The sequence below is a fragment of the Phalaenopsis equestris genome, unplaced genomic scaffold (assembly GCF_001263595.1).
Source record: "Phalaenopsis equestris unplaced genomic scaffold, ASM126359v1 Scaffold000098, whole genome shotgun sequence".
Taxonomy (NCBI): domain Eukaryota; kingdom Viridiplantae; phylum Streptophyta; class Magnoliopsida; order Asparagales; family Orchidaceae; genus Phalaenopsis; species Phalaenopsis equestris.
In genome coordinates this window covers 826,490-841,821 of record NW_018164540.1, presented here as the reverse complement: position 1 = coordinate 841,821, position 15,332 = coordinate 826,490, and the positions used below count along the sequence as shown (strand labels likewise).

General features: G+C 30.4%; 1 protein-coding gene across 1 annotated transcript in view; it reads left to right on the top strand.

Moving 5' to 3' along the window:
• LOC110020499 overlaps positions 1–15,327 on the top strand; it is a 17,672-nt gene extending 2,345 nt beyond the window's left edge. The window contains exons 4-9 of the mRNA XM_020718623.1: positions 5,142–5,226; positions 8,143–8,430; positions 8,548–8,622; positions 14,212–14,494; positions 14,715–14,897; positions 15,238–15,327. Of these exons, the coding sequence (XP_020574282.1) occupies positions 8,191–8,430; positions 8,548–8,622; positions 14,212–14,494; positions 14,715–14,803 (687 nt within the window). The 5' untranslated portion in view covers positions 5,142–5,226; positions 8,143–8,190 and the 3' untranslated portion in view covers positions 14,804–14,897; positions 15,238–15,327. The remainder of the gene's footprint in view (positions 1–5,141; positions 5,227–8,142; positions 8,431–8,547; positions 8,623–14,211; positions 14,495–14,714; positions 14,898–15,237) is intronic.
• The last annotated feature ends 5 nt before the right edge of the window (positions 15,328–15,332 follow it).

The following is a 15,332-nucleotide window of genomic DNA, read 5'->3' as shown; positions in this document are numbered from 1 at the left end:
ATATATATATATATATATATATAATTAAACAATTGCTATGTTGTTTTAGGAGCTCTAGCATAGCAACTGGAAACCAAGTAATAATAATATATAAAATTAAACAACTGCTATGTTGCCTTAGTAGTTAAACACCTTTGTTCATCTGCAGAGGTTGTTTTAGGAGCAATTGGAAACCACGTGAGTTGCAAGAAGGCTCAATGGAAACTATTCCTAAACAAAGTTTAACTGAATGACTCTCACAGAAACTAAGAATATGTTTGAGAAAGTTATTTTATTGTCCTGTATGAGAAAGTTTGATCCATTTGCTTGATTCACAAAACCTTGAAAATTTCTAAGAATTGATATTGTTCTGGTATTCTAATACCACTTAAGAATGAGAAGCAGATTAATGATAAATGGAGGACTAACATGCCCAAAGAAGTTCGCTATTTACAAATCAAGCATGCCCGTTCTTCTATTTTTCAGAAATTTAAAAATATATAAACTGAAGCTTGACATTTGCATCAGATTTGTGTGGCATGTAAATGCCCCTTTGTATAGATTTTGAAAAGCTTACTTGTTTGTCTTAGCACTTTAGGTTTGACCTGCATTTGGTGTGCTAATACTGGTAACCTCATTGCAAGTTTTGATGTTGTTGGAAGCTGCAGGGTTAATAGAAATATTCATGCATGGTTAAACCAGCTGGAAGCACCATAAGCAAATAGTGTGGACAGTGAAAGCTTGAGAATTTTGAAAAGCTTAAAGGTGGCTCCATATTCTTTTCTATTAGCTGAAGCTGATGAACGCAACATTATATATGTTGTTGATGTAAATGATCATATCTCAAGACATTTGTCAAACAAAATCATTTCCCTATTTCGAGTGCTTTTGTAAAGCTTTCCTGTTCAAACTAGCCATCAAATGCATTTTTTGAAAAGATAATTTCCTTGGAGCTTACTGTATGAGGGCATGTTTGTGGTGAAAATGAAAGTTGAAGTATTTCTTTTTATGGTTGTAATGGATTTGTTGTGAGTTTTTATGCTTAGAGACGTGGTGATTTAGAATGTAAGTTTACTAGTTAATTGTTTCTAAAATGCTAAGGATATGGTAGAATAGACAAACACGCCACAAGCATGGTTGGGTTATCTATTGCTTATTTTTTATTCCATAGAATTAAGTGCTGTAAGAGATAAAACGTGGAAGTCACAACAAATTAGGTGATAATACTTATATTAGATTTTGCTTTCGATAGAAATGTTGTTGATGAACAACCATAAAGCTGACATTTTTTTTTAATTCTAATCTTTCAATTATAATATTTATTACATGTATTGCTGCACCAACACTGCTGAATAAAATAAATGATGGGGTGCTGCAATTACTGCACCAAACTTGCTGAATAGGATAAGCCGTGAAATCGTTAGAGGGGTTGAAGAATAATTTCCTTGGAGTTTTTTTGTATGAGGGCATATATTTGGTGATAGATTTGCAAAGACATTCGATTTAATTTTAGTAGTATAAATATAAAAAAAAGTTTAGGTATTAGATATGCAAACACATTCGATTTAATTTTATTGATTTAATTTATTAATAACTAATGATTAATTCATTTATTTTCAAATCATTATTAGATAAAATTATATACTATTATTTAATGATTAATTAGTTTCTTTATAAACATATTTTTAAATTTTAAATTATATGATAAACATATAAATTTTGTAAATTAATAAAAATAATTAATTTTTAATTAATGTTACTTTATTGCTTCAGACAATAACTTGTTTAATATAAAAAAATATTTTATCTATTGTTATATACATAAATACTATATAAGGACATGATGATCATTTTTCCAGAAACAGCTACCCCACAGTTGCTTTCATACAGCTGCAATAAACAAACAATCAGTTATCTCGCAACAACTTCCCGAGACAGCGTAGCTGCAGCTGCCTCAAATAGAGCCTAAATCTTGCTATAACAAAATATAATCAGCATAGACTACAGACATCATTGCACATGGCATTGTCAACATGAATCATTGTTACTGCCACTCAATGATGCACAAAAGATTACTGCAAAATAAAAATATGACAAAAAATATATGAATGTTTTCATCATATTTATTAAATTATTATTATTATTTGTTTAATGCACAAAAATGTCCGCTACATATCATACCCTTCAGCAAACGAGACGCTTTTGAAGGTTGGATCAGCATATATACAACAATGGGCTTCATCAGAGCCAAAAAAAAAAAAAAAAACCTAATAATTAATCATATATATCATATTAATTACTCATACATCACGCTGGTTAATACAAGAGAAAAAAATCATTGAAAGTGATAAATACCGGTAAATCTCAACTCTTATCAGCGAACACATAAGAACTAGAGACCTTCAAGTATAACACCAAGCACCTATGTTTTCTATTCTGCAAATTTTTAGATTTGAGGATTGCAAATTTCTAAATTTTTTTGTCAATACCTTTCATTCTTTCTCTCTGATTTTATTGCTTCGTAAGACTTGAGGACTTCTTTGAATTTTTCCTCAGCAGCCTCTGCAAAAGAATAGAATTTTCTCATCAATATAAAAATAAAATATACAACTTTGGAAAACCCAGAAAGTCGAAGACAGAACTGGATATAAAAGACTATATGAGTGGCATTTTAGCTTTATTCTCTTGGTTCTGATCTGGATGGTATTCCATTGCTTTTGCTCTAAAAGCAGTCTGTTACAAAAAAAAATGTTAATGATTATTAGTTAAGAACCTGAAAATGATAATTATCAGGCTTAGCAGTTCTCTGTGCTGTCCGGCATGCAAGATGATGAGTTAAACATGTAATAAAGATATTATAATATTGTTTCAGTATGCTAAAAAATGGATGTTGTAGCTATTAGCTTGATTGCATAGTATGCATGAATAATTTTCCTGGATTTCGATAACAGATAGCCCGAATCAAACATTTAAAGTTTTTTTTGCATGATTATTCCAGTAAATGGTCAAGAATTTTAGTATTGAATGAGTTATCTAAACAAAGGAATAGGAACCAAAGCAAAGGAATATATTCATAGCTCTAGTAATCGCAAGTGATGCATTTATGATTTAGTTACTAACTTATAAGGGACCATAACAATTTTCAAACTTCTCTAGTAGAAAATTCTAGAAACTATAGGTGCTCGAGGTTGCAGTTCTAGCGGTTCGTCTGTAGGTGCTTGATTCTTAGGAGATTTTAGTTTATTCTATTTGGTTGTTGAGGTATGTAGAAATAATCAAATATTGAATAAAAGTTTTTCTTGGATGCGAAAATATTTCTCCTTCTGTCGATCAAGAATGAGATTAAGAATATTGGGTGAGGCAATATAATCATACCAAAGTATGGCTCGACTTATATTATTAGTAGAAAGTGTGATTGAATTTTTTATCATATTTAATATGCAAAAAAATTCAATAATGTTGTGGCTTTCATGATCCCAAACCTACTCGTCATTGATTTCTAATGTAAGACAATAAATTTCTTCATCCCTAACTTTCTTGTCATTGATTTCTAATATAAGCCCATAAATCTTGCCAAATTAGGATCTAATCATTTTTTTTTGGTTTTCAACAAGCGTAGTAAATGTTTAATTGCCCTATTGATTGATTGAATCAAAATTCAAAGATAGAAATCGTAGATCCATAAAATTTTAACATCATTTGTCAACTTTTTGGTTGTCGGTGAATTCGGTTCCTGGCAAATTCTCAAATCTTATGAAGGCAACCAATTGAAATCCCTAACAACTTGTATCCCATCATATATGTTTCCTTTAGTATATCCAAGATGTATTTATGTTAGGAGATAAACATAGCAATCATTGAGTGACACTTATTCCAAAGGAGTATTTGAGTCCTCCCAGATCTTTCACTTTAAATATTTTGAAGAGTAGGTCTTTTACTTTCCTCTTTTCTTTGGAATCATCAACTATTATAATCAAGCCATACATACAAACTATTAGAACTGTGATTTTTTCTTACTTAGATCTCTTTATGAAGAATGTTTGATCTCCATGACTTTATTGAAATTCTAACTTTCCATGGCTTGGTGAATCATCAAAACCATGCACTTAGAAATTATTTGAACCCACTTAGAGGCGATTGAAAAGTAGGTTGAGCTACAAGAGATGATACAACCACTAGTCACTTTTTAAAAATAATGGGCCTTGATATCCCATGCACTATCTCCCTGAAATACAAGTCAACTATATGTGATGCATCAGTTTCCTGTAGCAATATACGAGATGTGCCATCTTTGGAAACTTATCAACCACTGCCATCACTTACAGAAATCCTCACCTGACGTAGGAGAGCAAAGCGAAAGAACCATTGATATAACACTCTCAGTATGCTATGATGGAAGCGATGCATCCAAGAAAGAGATACTTTTGACAATTGATGCCATTGTTCAATTTGAAGAACCAACCAGACAAAAAGAATTTTTAAGGCAAGCTTCTCCGAACTTGTAACATCTGCTTATTAACGTTTGAAGCATTTATGAATAATGATGTTTAAAAAGTTTGCAAATACTTTTAAGTATTTATATTAAGTCTTGTCTTGTTTGCTTTAATTACTTTTGTTTTCAAATGCGAGTTAATTTTGTGATTGTAACATTGAAATTTTTAATTAGAATATTTTTTAATGTTTTGGTTTATTTTGTTTATTCACAATATGGTCATCTTATTCAACGATATATTATTATTATAAGATGTATTTTTGGTAAGGCCTTAAGGAATAATACAATAAATTGATATAATAGAGAGAGGAGAGAGAGATGATAATATTTATTGAGGATAAAGTGATGAAAAATTAACTGATGATTCGGGCAAACGTGCCACTAAGGGTGAATATTTTTTATGTCTCGTAAGGTGATACGGTTAAGTGGTCAATTAAAATTGGTAGAATAAGATGGCTAGATGTTGTGTAAGAACACCCAAAATAAATTTAAAACCTTGTGTTTCCATCAACAAGAGTGCACTAGGGTGCTTCATAATGCCATGGGAAATAGTTGGGATATTGCTTATTTTGATGTTTATTAATTTTTTTCGTTTTACCTCCTTTTTTTCTCTTTAACTCTTGTTATCCATCCATATTGTTCATCTAATATTATTTCTATATTTGGTCAGGGTTGAGTTTGAGAATTTAAGTATCAATCCATGCTCATCACATCAAACAGCAAAAAATGAGAAGGAAACGAAAGCAACTGTCAATGTAAGGAAATAAATGCTCTACTTTTCTTCTTATTTCCTTAGCTCTTTTAACATGTTTGTATATTCTTTGTCAAATTTGGGTTAAAGTGCTCAATATAACTGATATTGTTTATGATTTTTTTTAATAACTTTTCAGTCTTAATCACTATAAGTAGATATCGAGGATCATAAAAAGTATTGTCATTTCTTATTTATGTAAGATTTTGTTATATTCACGTTGAACGTAATCCATGATGCTTCACCAAGATTATTAATAACTATTTTTGTCCATATAGCACATCATCATTATTGTGACATGAAGGCTCTATGGCAGTATTTTTGATACATAGCAGAACAAGGTTATCAACTTTTATTGTCATATTATACTATGTCTATTTTATATATCAAGACATATTTGTGGTCACTTTTATTTGTCATGGGTGTGGTTCTTCTTATGTTTTGTATCCTTCATTTGTATAAAGGGCTCTAAGATCTTATATTGAGCATTTTGATCACAGTCACGAGTGTGGTTGTTCTTATGCTTGTTAGCCTTCTCTCTATCACGCTCTTCTTTCTATTTAAGTCTACTATGGTATCTTGGATCAAAGCATTTTTTTTTCTCCCTTTCTTCCCAATTTCCGTTATATTGCTTCTCATCTTTTTTTCATGATACAATCAAATGCTTTTGTATCCACAATAATTTATATTAGAGATAGATGTCTTCATTTTTATCATGCACGTAAGTTTGAAAAGTTTTTCTCTTAGAGTACAAAGAGAGGCGCACAAGCATGCTTTAAAGACTTCTTCACAGACAAAAAATATACAACATTTTAAATAAGAGGTTTTTTGCACCTTCAGAGGTTGATGGTGAGCACAATACAATTGTGTTATTACTTTGTAGCTTATGTAGCAAGTAGTTCTTATGTTATTAACAAGCATGATAGTATTTATGTTATGAGGTTTTGCCCTATTCATGGGTTTCCCATATCCTTCTGTATGACACATCATGAAAATATGAATGATTGTTGAATTAACCTGCTCATCAACATTCTTATCTACTTGTTTGTCCTCGCTGTCTTTCTTCTTTCATATGACTTCTCTATTTTGGTCAAAGTCTTCTTCTCATCTTTTTTCAATTCTGTCTTCTTGATCGATTTCTCTTATTTCTATCCCTAGCACCATAAAGGTCAAATTCTTTCATGGACACGTTAATTTCTTATTCATATATTATGCATTTGCTAATAATTATTCATATATTCTCTGTTGTAGCGCTTCTGTTAAATAACATTGGTCCATCGCCCTATATATTGTGTCACATGCTTCCATTGACACTTTTAGTCGAAATGTAATCCTGGCCAATCATAATCATCTTATAGGGCTTAAATCAATCTAAAAAGATTCAATTTATATTATTCATATAGAATCATATTGGCATGACTTCTAGCATATTGTAGAATATTGCATTGTTTCTTATTTCATTCATCCATTGCATTCCTTAGTAGTATATAAATCCCGGTCCTTATCTTATATTGTTGTACCATGAACGAACCTACTGCAATATGCTGTAATTATCTTTAGATTTTACATCTTAGTAAAGTGTGTCATCAACATTATTGTCACTTAGATTTCTATCATGTTCATCTGTTTTTCATTTATGATAGAGTTCATATAGGTTATTTTTTTCTATCACATATTTCATAATGCAATTATTGTGCCTTAAAGGTCAATGTTCTTTCACCCTTACTATTGATGAAGTGCATTTATGCAATATTGTAATGAACCTAGTGAATCCAATTTGACAAATTAGTGTATAATGCAAAACTTAAGTTCAACTTCTAATAGGATTTTGTATTATTGGTACTTAGTGCGGTATTGATTCTATCATTTCGCTTATTGTTGCCCTTTGTTGTTGATTTGAGGCTCATTAGTCATTGGACATTTTTTTTTATTATGTTTCTTCTGACTCAAGCTATCTAGTTTATTTTTCCATCTGTATGAACTATATTAAGGTTTCTAAACCTTTTTTATAGCCCTTGGTTTCTTTTGAATCTCTTGGGCTGACTAAGCCACAACTATCTTGAGATATCTCTTTTTCCTCAATACATCTTTGTTCAGGTGCTATATTTGCTTATTTCTATTTTTTGTGTTTTAAAAGCATACAACATCATAGTTATTTCAATCCATCATTGCTACTACTTCCACCACTATTTTTCTTGTGCATTTCATATTGGTTGTTATTGTGGCTATAATTATCATCATTGTTACCAATGATATCATGATTGATATTATTCACTGGAGAAAACTACTAATTGTAGTTGTTCATTGTCATGAATTCTAGTTCTTGAGAACTAGGCCATGTTATTGCATGTGTTGCACAATGCACTTTTTTGTTTTTTTAATGTTCATTTGCTATCTAGTCTTGTAATTTTTTGAGCTTATTAGATAATTATAATTATCATAGTTGTTAATCTATTCTATTTTTTCTCAATTAGGCTTTTATCCAGCTTTTATCAAACATTTTAGGCTTGTAAAAATTTGTTTTTGGTGATAAGATTAGTAATATTTAATTGTATTTTAATTTTGTTGATCATGTGCTTGTGCTTGCCAAAATATTTTAAACATGCAAATGAAGTGTGTTCATTAATCACCAGTCTCTTAGGACACTTGTTTGTTAGACTGTTGTATCATCATAATAAAGAAATTTTTTATGATTTCTTCCTTAATTAAATGGCTTGTTTATTTTGATAAAAATATGATTCTTTTTTAGCTATATAATTACTATGTTTGTTTGAGGTTAATAAATTGAGATTTCCTAGTAGGTTAAAATTATAATTTCATCTGTTTTTTGTATAGGTTATATATAGATATGGATCATTAATTTTCTTTTGCAGTTATTAAATCTCTTCAAATTTTGATTGATGCCTTTTGATGTTTGCAGATTTGTGAGGAACGTTTTGGCTCCCCAACCGGAGCATATTTGGATTCTATGAATAAGAAAGCAACTCCTGTTGCTGGGCTACAGGGTAAAATATGTCATAAGCATAGAGCTCCATTTGAAAGTAAATTGGGAAATGATGCAATTGCTTCCAAATCTGCTTTATGCTTTCCTATAATTTCTCAAGATATTTGTAATAACCATATGACTCGAAAGTCACGAGGCAATTCAAGAAGGTGCGAATTGCCTCGCTATCCTTGTCGGCGATCTTCTATACTGGCGAATCCCAAGGTTTGTGCACTTTATATTTCAAGTTGATGTCTTAATTTTAAAGTTTAATAATTCTCTTACAACTATATATCATTAGCTTATTCTACCATCTTATTTCATGAGTTGTTTCTGGTTCAGGATTATACTAATTATAAGGACAACAACGGAAAGCCAGTTGCATCATCAATTGCTAGGCATTTTGGCCTTGGACATGTTAGTAGTTCTTCTTCTTAATGTTTAATCCTATATTTTTTTATTAGTATAATGTTAATGGATTTTTTGTTTCCTTAAATACAACTGAGTTCATTGATCTCATTTAAATAATCTGGTTTGGTTTATCATTTAAAAGACCTTAATTTTTTTGCCCAAATAGTTTTCGATACTTGTATGCTAAATTTACTATTGTTAAAACTACTTTAAAATTTTAAGCATTTAGTAGATATGTACTACCTATCATGTCAAATTTCACTCATACTCTAAAAATAAATAAATATTTTAGTATGCAAGGAATCATATTTTTTTTAAAGATGTTAGTTTAATCAGTTATTTTCTTCACTTATAAGCATAAATGTTTAGGTTTAATTAAATTTATGGGAATACCATAGTTTTTCTAGATGGTCCAATTTTATACACTATTTTTTTTTTCAAATAACACTAGTAAATGGCTTTAGATCTTATTGCCGTAGTCATCGGTCATTGTTTCATAGCTAGGGTCTCTTTCATCTAGATTTTAATCTATAAAATCGCATTGTAATTTTCTCAGCAAACTTTCAAAATTTCTTAAGATTTAAAATAAACATGTAGAGCAATGCTTAATTTGGCAAAACATCACTTATGCTTCGACTTTGTTATTGCTGTTATGTAGTCTAAGAACCCATTTCTTATAACTCAAATATAAATTGATTTCATGGGAACAAAACAGCTATAAATCATACTAAGAAGATTGTCTACCTACAATACATTATATTCCCATTCATTGTAGAAATATTTGGCAATAGAATATTTATATAGAATTATTGGTACGTCTTGTTTTAATCAGATAGAAATAATGGTTTGAGCAACACTATAATTTATTTAATTTTATGTTGGGCTTATTAGATGAACAACTAGGTTACATGTTTTTATTGCTTCAAGTTTTATTTATGTTATTTGCTTCCTCATTTCTCTGCTATATATCACTGACAACTTGTATGGGCAAATAAGTTCACTGTTGGTTGAAACATCACAATGGATAAAAATTATTATTCTTATATATTCATGTTAGAAATTATAACAAACCATATTGCTCATTGTAAGGATGAGAATACTTTACTTACCTACAGTTAGTCATTTATTGCATGCACCTCAATCGTTCCACAAAGACCACAAGATGTACTGTTTAGTTAAGTCCCCTTATAAGGAGTGATAAATATTTAGGAATTTGTATTTTCTAGATCTTTTGTACCTTTTTAAGGAATTCTGGTAGTAGGTGCCCTTTTAGGCCTCCTAATTTGATTAGTGTGTAGAGTTTGTCTTTGGTTGGTTGAGTGCAAAATACAGCAACACTCCATTAATGAAGCATAAATTTCGTTGACTGACATGATTTAAACCGCAACTAAATGACTACAATTCAAATCAAACTCATGAAGTTTCATCAATCATATGATAAAATTGTATTAAATGGTGTGACTAGTATATGCATGCCCACCTGTGTGTACATGTGCCCATTTGTGCTATTGAACATTTTTTTTGGGCAATGTATGCTAGCTTGCATGTGAGACCATTTGTGCGCATATATGTGATCAAGTAGGATAATATATGGTCTAATAAATTAAGCTCTCATTTGTTGTTTTAAAGATTAAGGAACTTCACCCAATTCTTTGTGTTCTTATAAGGGATTTTGAAAGCGCATTGCTCAATATTGACACTTAACCCTTAGTAAGTTCTTGTCTTTTGATGGTAATGAGTACGCTTGAGTCAATTTTTATTTTGTTTGTATTTTTAATACTTTATTTTTTTATTTGTGTTGTTTGATGATTTTTGAGTTTTTCTCTCTCTTTGTTTCGTTGTTATTCATGCCATCTACTAGTCATCTTGATAACAGTTTGCACAGCGTACTCATAGTAAATGGTAATATTTATCAAAGTCTGAGTTTTACAATAATTTTGGCAGATCTTCCTCTTAACCGTTCATATGAGTTTTCTATAAAAGCATCAAACTTTCCCGCAATATTATTAAAAGCAAGATAGGGTGATTCAAAAGACACCATGGCCCAAAATGAGATGACAATATGCTATTAAGAGAATGTATTGGTTGGGCATGAGGCACACATATCAAAGCAAAATTTCCTTTCATGATTTAGAGGTCATCAAGAATCTTCTGTAGTTGTTAGCAAATCAAAACAAAATAAAATAACATAGTATGAGTTTCACCAATGTGCCACTGAAGGCATGCATATGATTTCAGGAGGACACTCACCATGTCCTAAAGGTGTGTATGAGTCTAAGAGACGAATTCCTACAGATTAATATATTAAAATAAAGATGGAGGGCTTATCACGATGCCCTTGAAAGATGCATTGGTGATAATTATTGGCCTTAACCCAATACCAGCCCTAAAGTGCATTATGTGCATAACCTTATGAATTAGTGGTCGAGTGATTTGAAGCAAAGACATAAGAATAAAGCACATACCTCTCTTTTTTAAGTGAAATTCTTAATGACATATGAACTTCAAAATTTTTTTCTCTTCACCTCTTTTTATCATGTATCATTGTGAAAGACAGTCAACTTATTTTCCCTCCATTTCTAGTATGGTGGTACGACATACAATTTTAGTTAGAAATGAGGCATTAGAAATGCATTATTAATTGGGATGAGCAATAATTTTTTAATATTGGCATTACCTTTTTTAAGTTGTGGGTTCATGCTATGCATGAGCATATGTTGTCATATGCATGGTTCCATATATATGTGAAAACAACAAGCTTTGTATAAATTCTTCTTGGGATCCTTTTCAGATTTCCTTGAAGACATGGATAAGACTTTTGTTACATCTAATGGTTTTATCTGGCCATTACAATTTCCTAGGAGCATGACACCCTTTTTTGGAATGACGGACCAGATAAACTTGCATCAACCTAGGCAAAGTTAGAATTGAAGTTGATATCTAACACATGATTGGATTAAAAGACTTGTTGATATTTTGCACATTTACTTAACATCATGCATTGAAAAATTAGTTATGCACTAGATTAATGGAGGCTTGGAAGATATGGTAGAGTGAGTTGTTTTGCTTAAACATTCAACTTCTGTAAACATGGGAACAAAAATGACCAACCAAAATTAATATGAAATTTTATAATCAATCTTATTTATATTCTTTTGAAAAATAGCAAACAACTTGTGATATAACATAACGAGGTAGCTTACTTATATGCAATGGAGCCTTCAAGTTACTTTATATAAAGCAATCTGATAATAAATAAACTTTTTGATTTCAATGCAAGTATTTAATTACTTTTCACTAGAATGGATTTTTTTTTTGTTGCATTTCAAAATTTCAATTGTGATTCCATGCCTACATGAGATTATATGAGCTAACACTAAGGGTTTTATGGAAACTAAAGTTTGTAGAATTTATTGTTAAGTTGTTGTGCAAGAAGCACATGTGGGAAGGTGTTGTGGCTAAAACAATATTTCATGTTTGATAATTTATTTTGCCGTATTATATTGGTTGTGTTGTTCTTTTATATTGTTAAATAACCTAGATGCCCTTCTTATTACACAACTTAAAAACTAATCTTTAATTGTCAAACTATTCATGCACTATCAAACTTATAAGTAGGTGATTAAAGATAGATAGAGTTATAAGATAATCATTGTCATGTAATGTTTTTTCTTACGTAAACATGCAAGAAGCATAGTATAAATAGTTCAACAAAATAATGTATTATAGTTCTGATTTGGGAATCATAATCATTATAGCGATTATGTTGTCGAATCCACTTAGAAATTGATAAATGTATTTCTTTTGATGTGTTCAAAATAATATTTTTACAACAGCTGTTTAGAACCCAAATTAAAACAATAGCAATGTGTTAATCAAAGTAGTCCTAATTATATCCCACAACCTTGCAATCTCTTCAGCACCCTCATCATTCATGATTGTGTTTCTCATTATTTGTTTCCATAATCAGTAGTTGCCCAATTTGTTGTTCATATGCTTCTTGAGGTATGTAGGCTATCAACATCCTATGAATTGATCAACCAAGTATTACTTGATGTATGACTTTGTATGTAATCATTCAATGTCATTATTATTATAATATTATTTATTTATTTTTTGAACGAGTTAATCAACATATACTATTAACTAACTCATTTTTTAGCTCATATCATTCAAAAGGTTACTAATTATTCTATGAAGTGATCATTGAACCTTATTGAAATGACAACCATAGTATTTTGTATCGGGGGACACTTCGAACAATATAAGACACTTGTTAAGCTTTCAATTATCAGCATAAGCCTAAGTTTCATCTATTATTTCATTAGTCTTTTAAGAACAATTAAATATATATTGTAATTAAAAAAATTAAGATAATTAAGGAGTTTATAAATTATTTTATTTCATTACTCTCAATTACTGCATATAATAGTTATTAGTCAATAGTTTTGTCAATATGTATACTATTTTATATTTAAGAGGAAGAAATTAGTCATCCTTACCAATTTTTTCCGTTTTTTGTACTTTTTGATGGACAATAATTAAAGTAATTAGAAGTTAATAGTAATACGAGGAATACCTCGTGGATGTGAATCATGGTAGTTTAAAATATTTGATGAATGGTAAATAATGTGTGAGATTAAGTGGCTATATCCTTATAAATGGGTAAAATTCTATCTTCTTTGTGTATGTAGTGTGGGTACATTCCCGTGTGTGCTTATGTGTATTTGCATGCACATTAATAAACATTTGCAGCTACTTCAAATATAAATCCATACACAATCGGAAGTGTACATGTAATCATATGCTTATATGCATGTGCATTTTTACAAGATTTTAGTTTAATTTGATTTAATTGAAGCTCGACTTAATCAAAGTTTAAATTGATTTGGACTTCGATCCAAGCTAGAAAATTAAGTTGATTTTTAAGGGATCCTCAATCTTTTAGTAAATTCACAATCTCATTCTTACCTTACATGATATATTTTTAATTTTCTTAAAAGCTATACATGCCAAACAATATATGGCTAGGCAAGCTGTGTTATATGATAGCTTTGACAATTGAGATTCGTGGCATTGAACATTTTGTAAGCTGTATATGCTTTTGTATAGTGAGTTGCATATATGTATGTACTGATGTTGGCATAATTTGTTTGTAGTGTTTTAAAATTTTTGAGGCAAGCACATGATCACATAATTAGTACCTATACAGTAATATGTTTGAGGAATTATTATTCTTTACTGTTTGAGATTTTTTAATTGTTTTTTGGTGCAAGAGTGCAGACTTTTAGTTGAGATCAATTGTTTGTAGTTTAACCTGAGTGTGATAGGTTTTTTATGATTAATAAAGTTCCATGCATTAGATATTCTTTTTAATGGTTTTTTGTCCTATTTATCTTTTAATCTTTATCTACAATTGTTTATCAATTAAGACACCATTGCAATTGTTTGGGCTATTTTTTATTTTTTATTTTTCAAACGATTTTATTTCTTGTTCTTCTTAAGATGACTCATTTTATCATGTTTTCAGTGAAGCAATACATGCTTGGTTTCCATTACACGAATTTTAAATTTGTCTTCAAAACCAATGGCCAGGCACTTAAATGTAGTAGCTTAGATAGGGATATCGGATGCTTCGGCAATGCACGAAGAGTTTGCCATAAGCCTCTTTTGTGGGATTTAAATTTGATAACTCATGCTAATATATCATCATCGCACTTTGTTGGGCAAGAACACAGACGAAGCACTGATTTAAAGACTCGAGAAAGTGAATATTTTAAAATACTTTTCGCAACTGGTATCCTTGCTCCTCCTCCCCGCTCAGTGGAGTTGGCTAAAAAAATATTGCGCACGCTTGACGGAACAATAATTCAACCAGGTTAGTAAATAGTTGACACTGCAATTTTTCTTGTTCAAAAACTATTTATCAATTCAAACACTATTCAAAAGTCTCAAAATATAGTACAATTTTATTTGTTTGCTTTAAATATTGTATTACATTTAAGACCTTAGTGGATGTTATTTTCGCGGGTTTATATTGATAATTTTTTATGTCTTATTAGCTTTTTCCATGTTAAAGCATATTTGATCAATTTCAGTTGAGCAAAAGGATGAGGCAATGTTAAAGTTGTTGCCTACTCTCCTCCAGGAAGTCCAACTCAAGCTGGCATGGACCATTACTTGTTAGAATGTCAATTGTGAACTTGGCCTTTCATATCTCGTAGAACAGTGTCCAAGAGTAAGCTTTATTACCTCCACCTGGAATGAGGTGCCAAGGCATGGTAAGAAAATCCAACTTCCTTTGTTTTTTTTATGATCTTATGTATTTACATTTTCACACCTAAACTTTCATATTTACACACATAGCACTCAAATCTTTAATATCACATAAAAAAATAGCGCTTTTATCACTTTTTTAAAGTGAAGTACATTTTTTCTTGCATAGATTTGATGCGCCAAAGTTATATGCATGTAAATATGAAAGTCTAGGGTTAAGATATGTAAATCTTACTTCCTTCAATTTTTTTTTTTAGAGAATAGCAATAAATGGTTCAGATCCTGCCGGCAGATCTTTTGACCAAGTCTCATTCTGCTAATTCTCACTGTAATCTTTTTATACAGGCTTCCAAATTTTCCTGAAGTTGGAGTAAACTTCATAGTAGTGCTTCGTTTGGCAAAGCATTTCTGGTGCTTGGATTGCTGCGTTCTTCTATAGG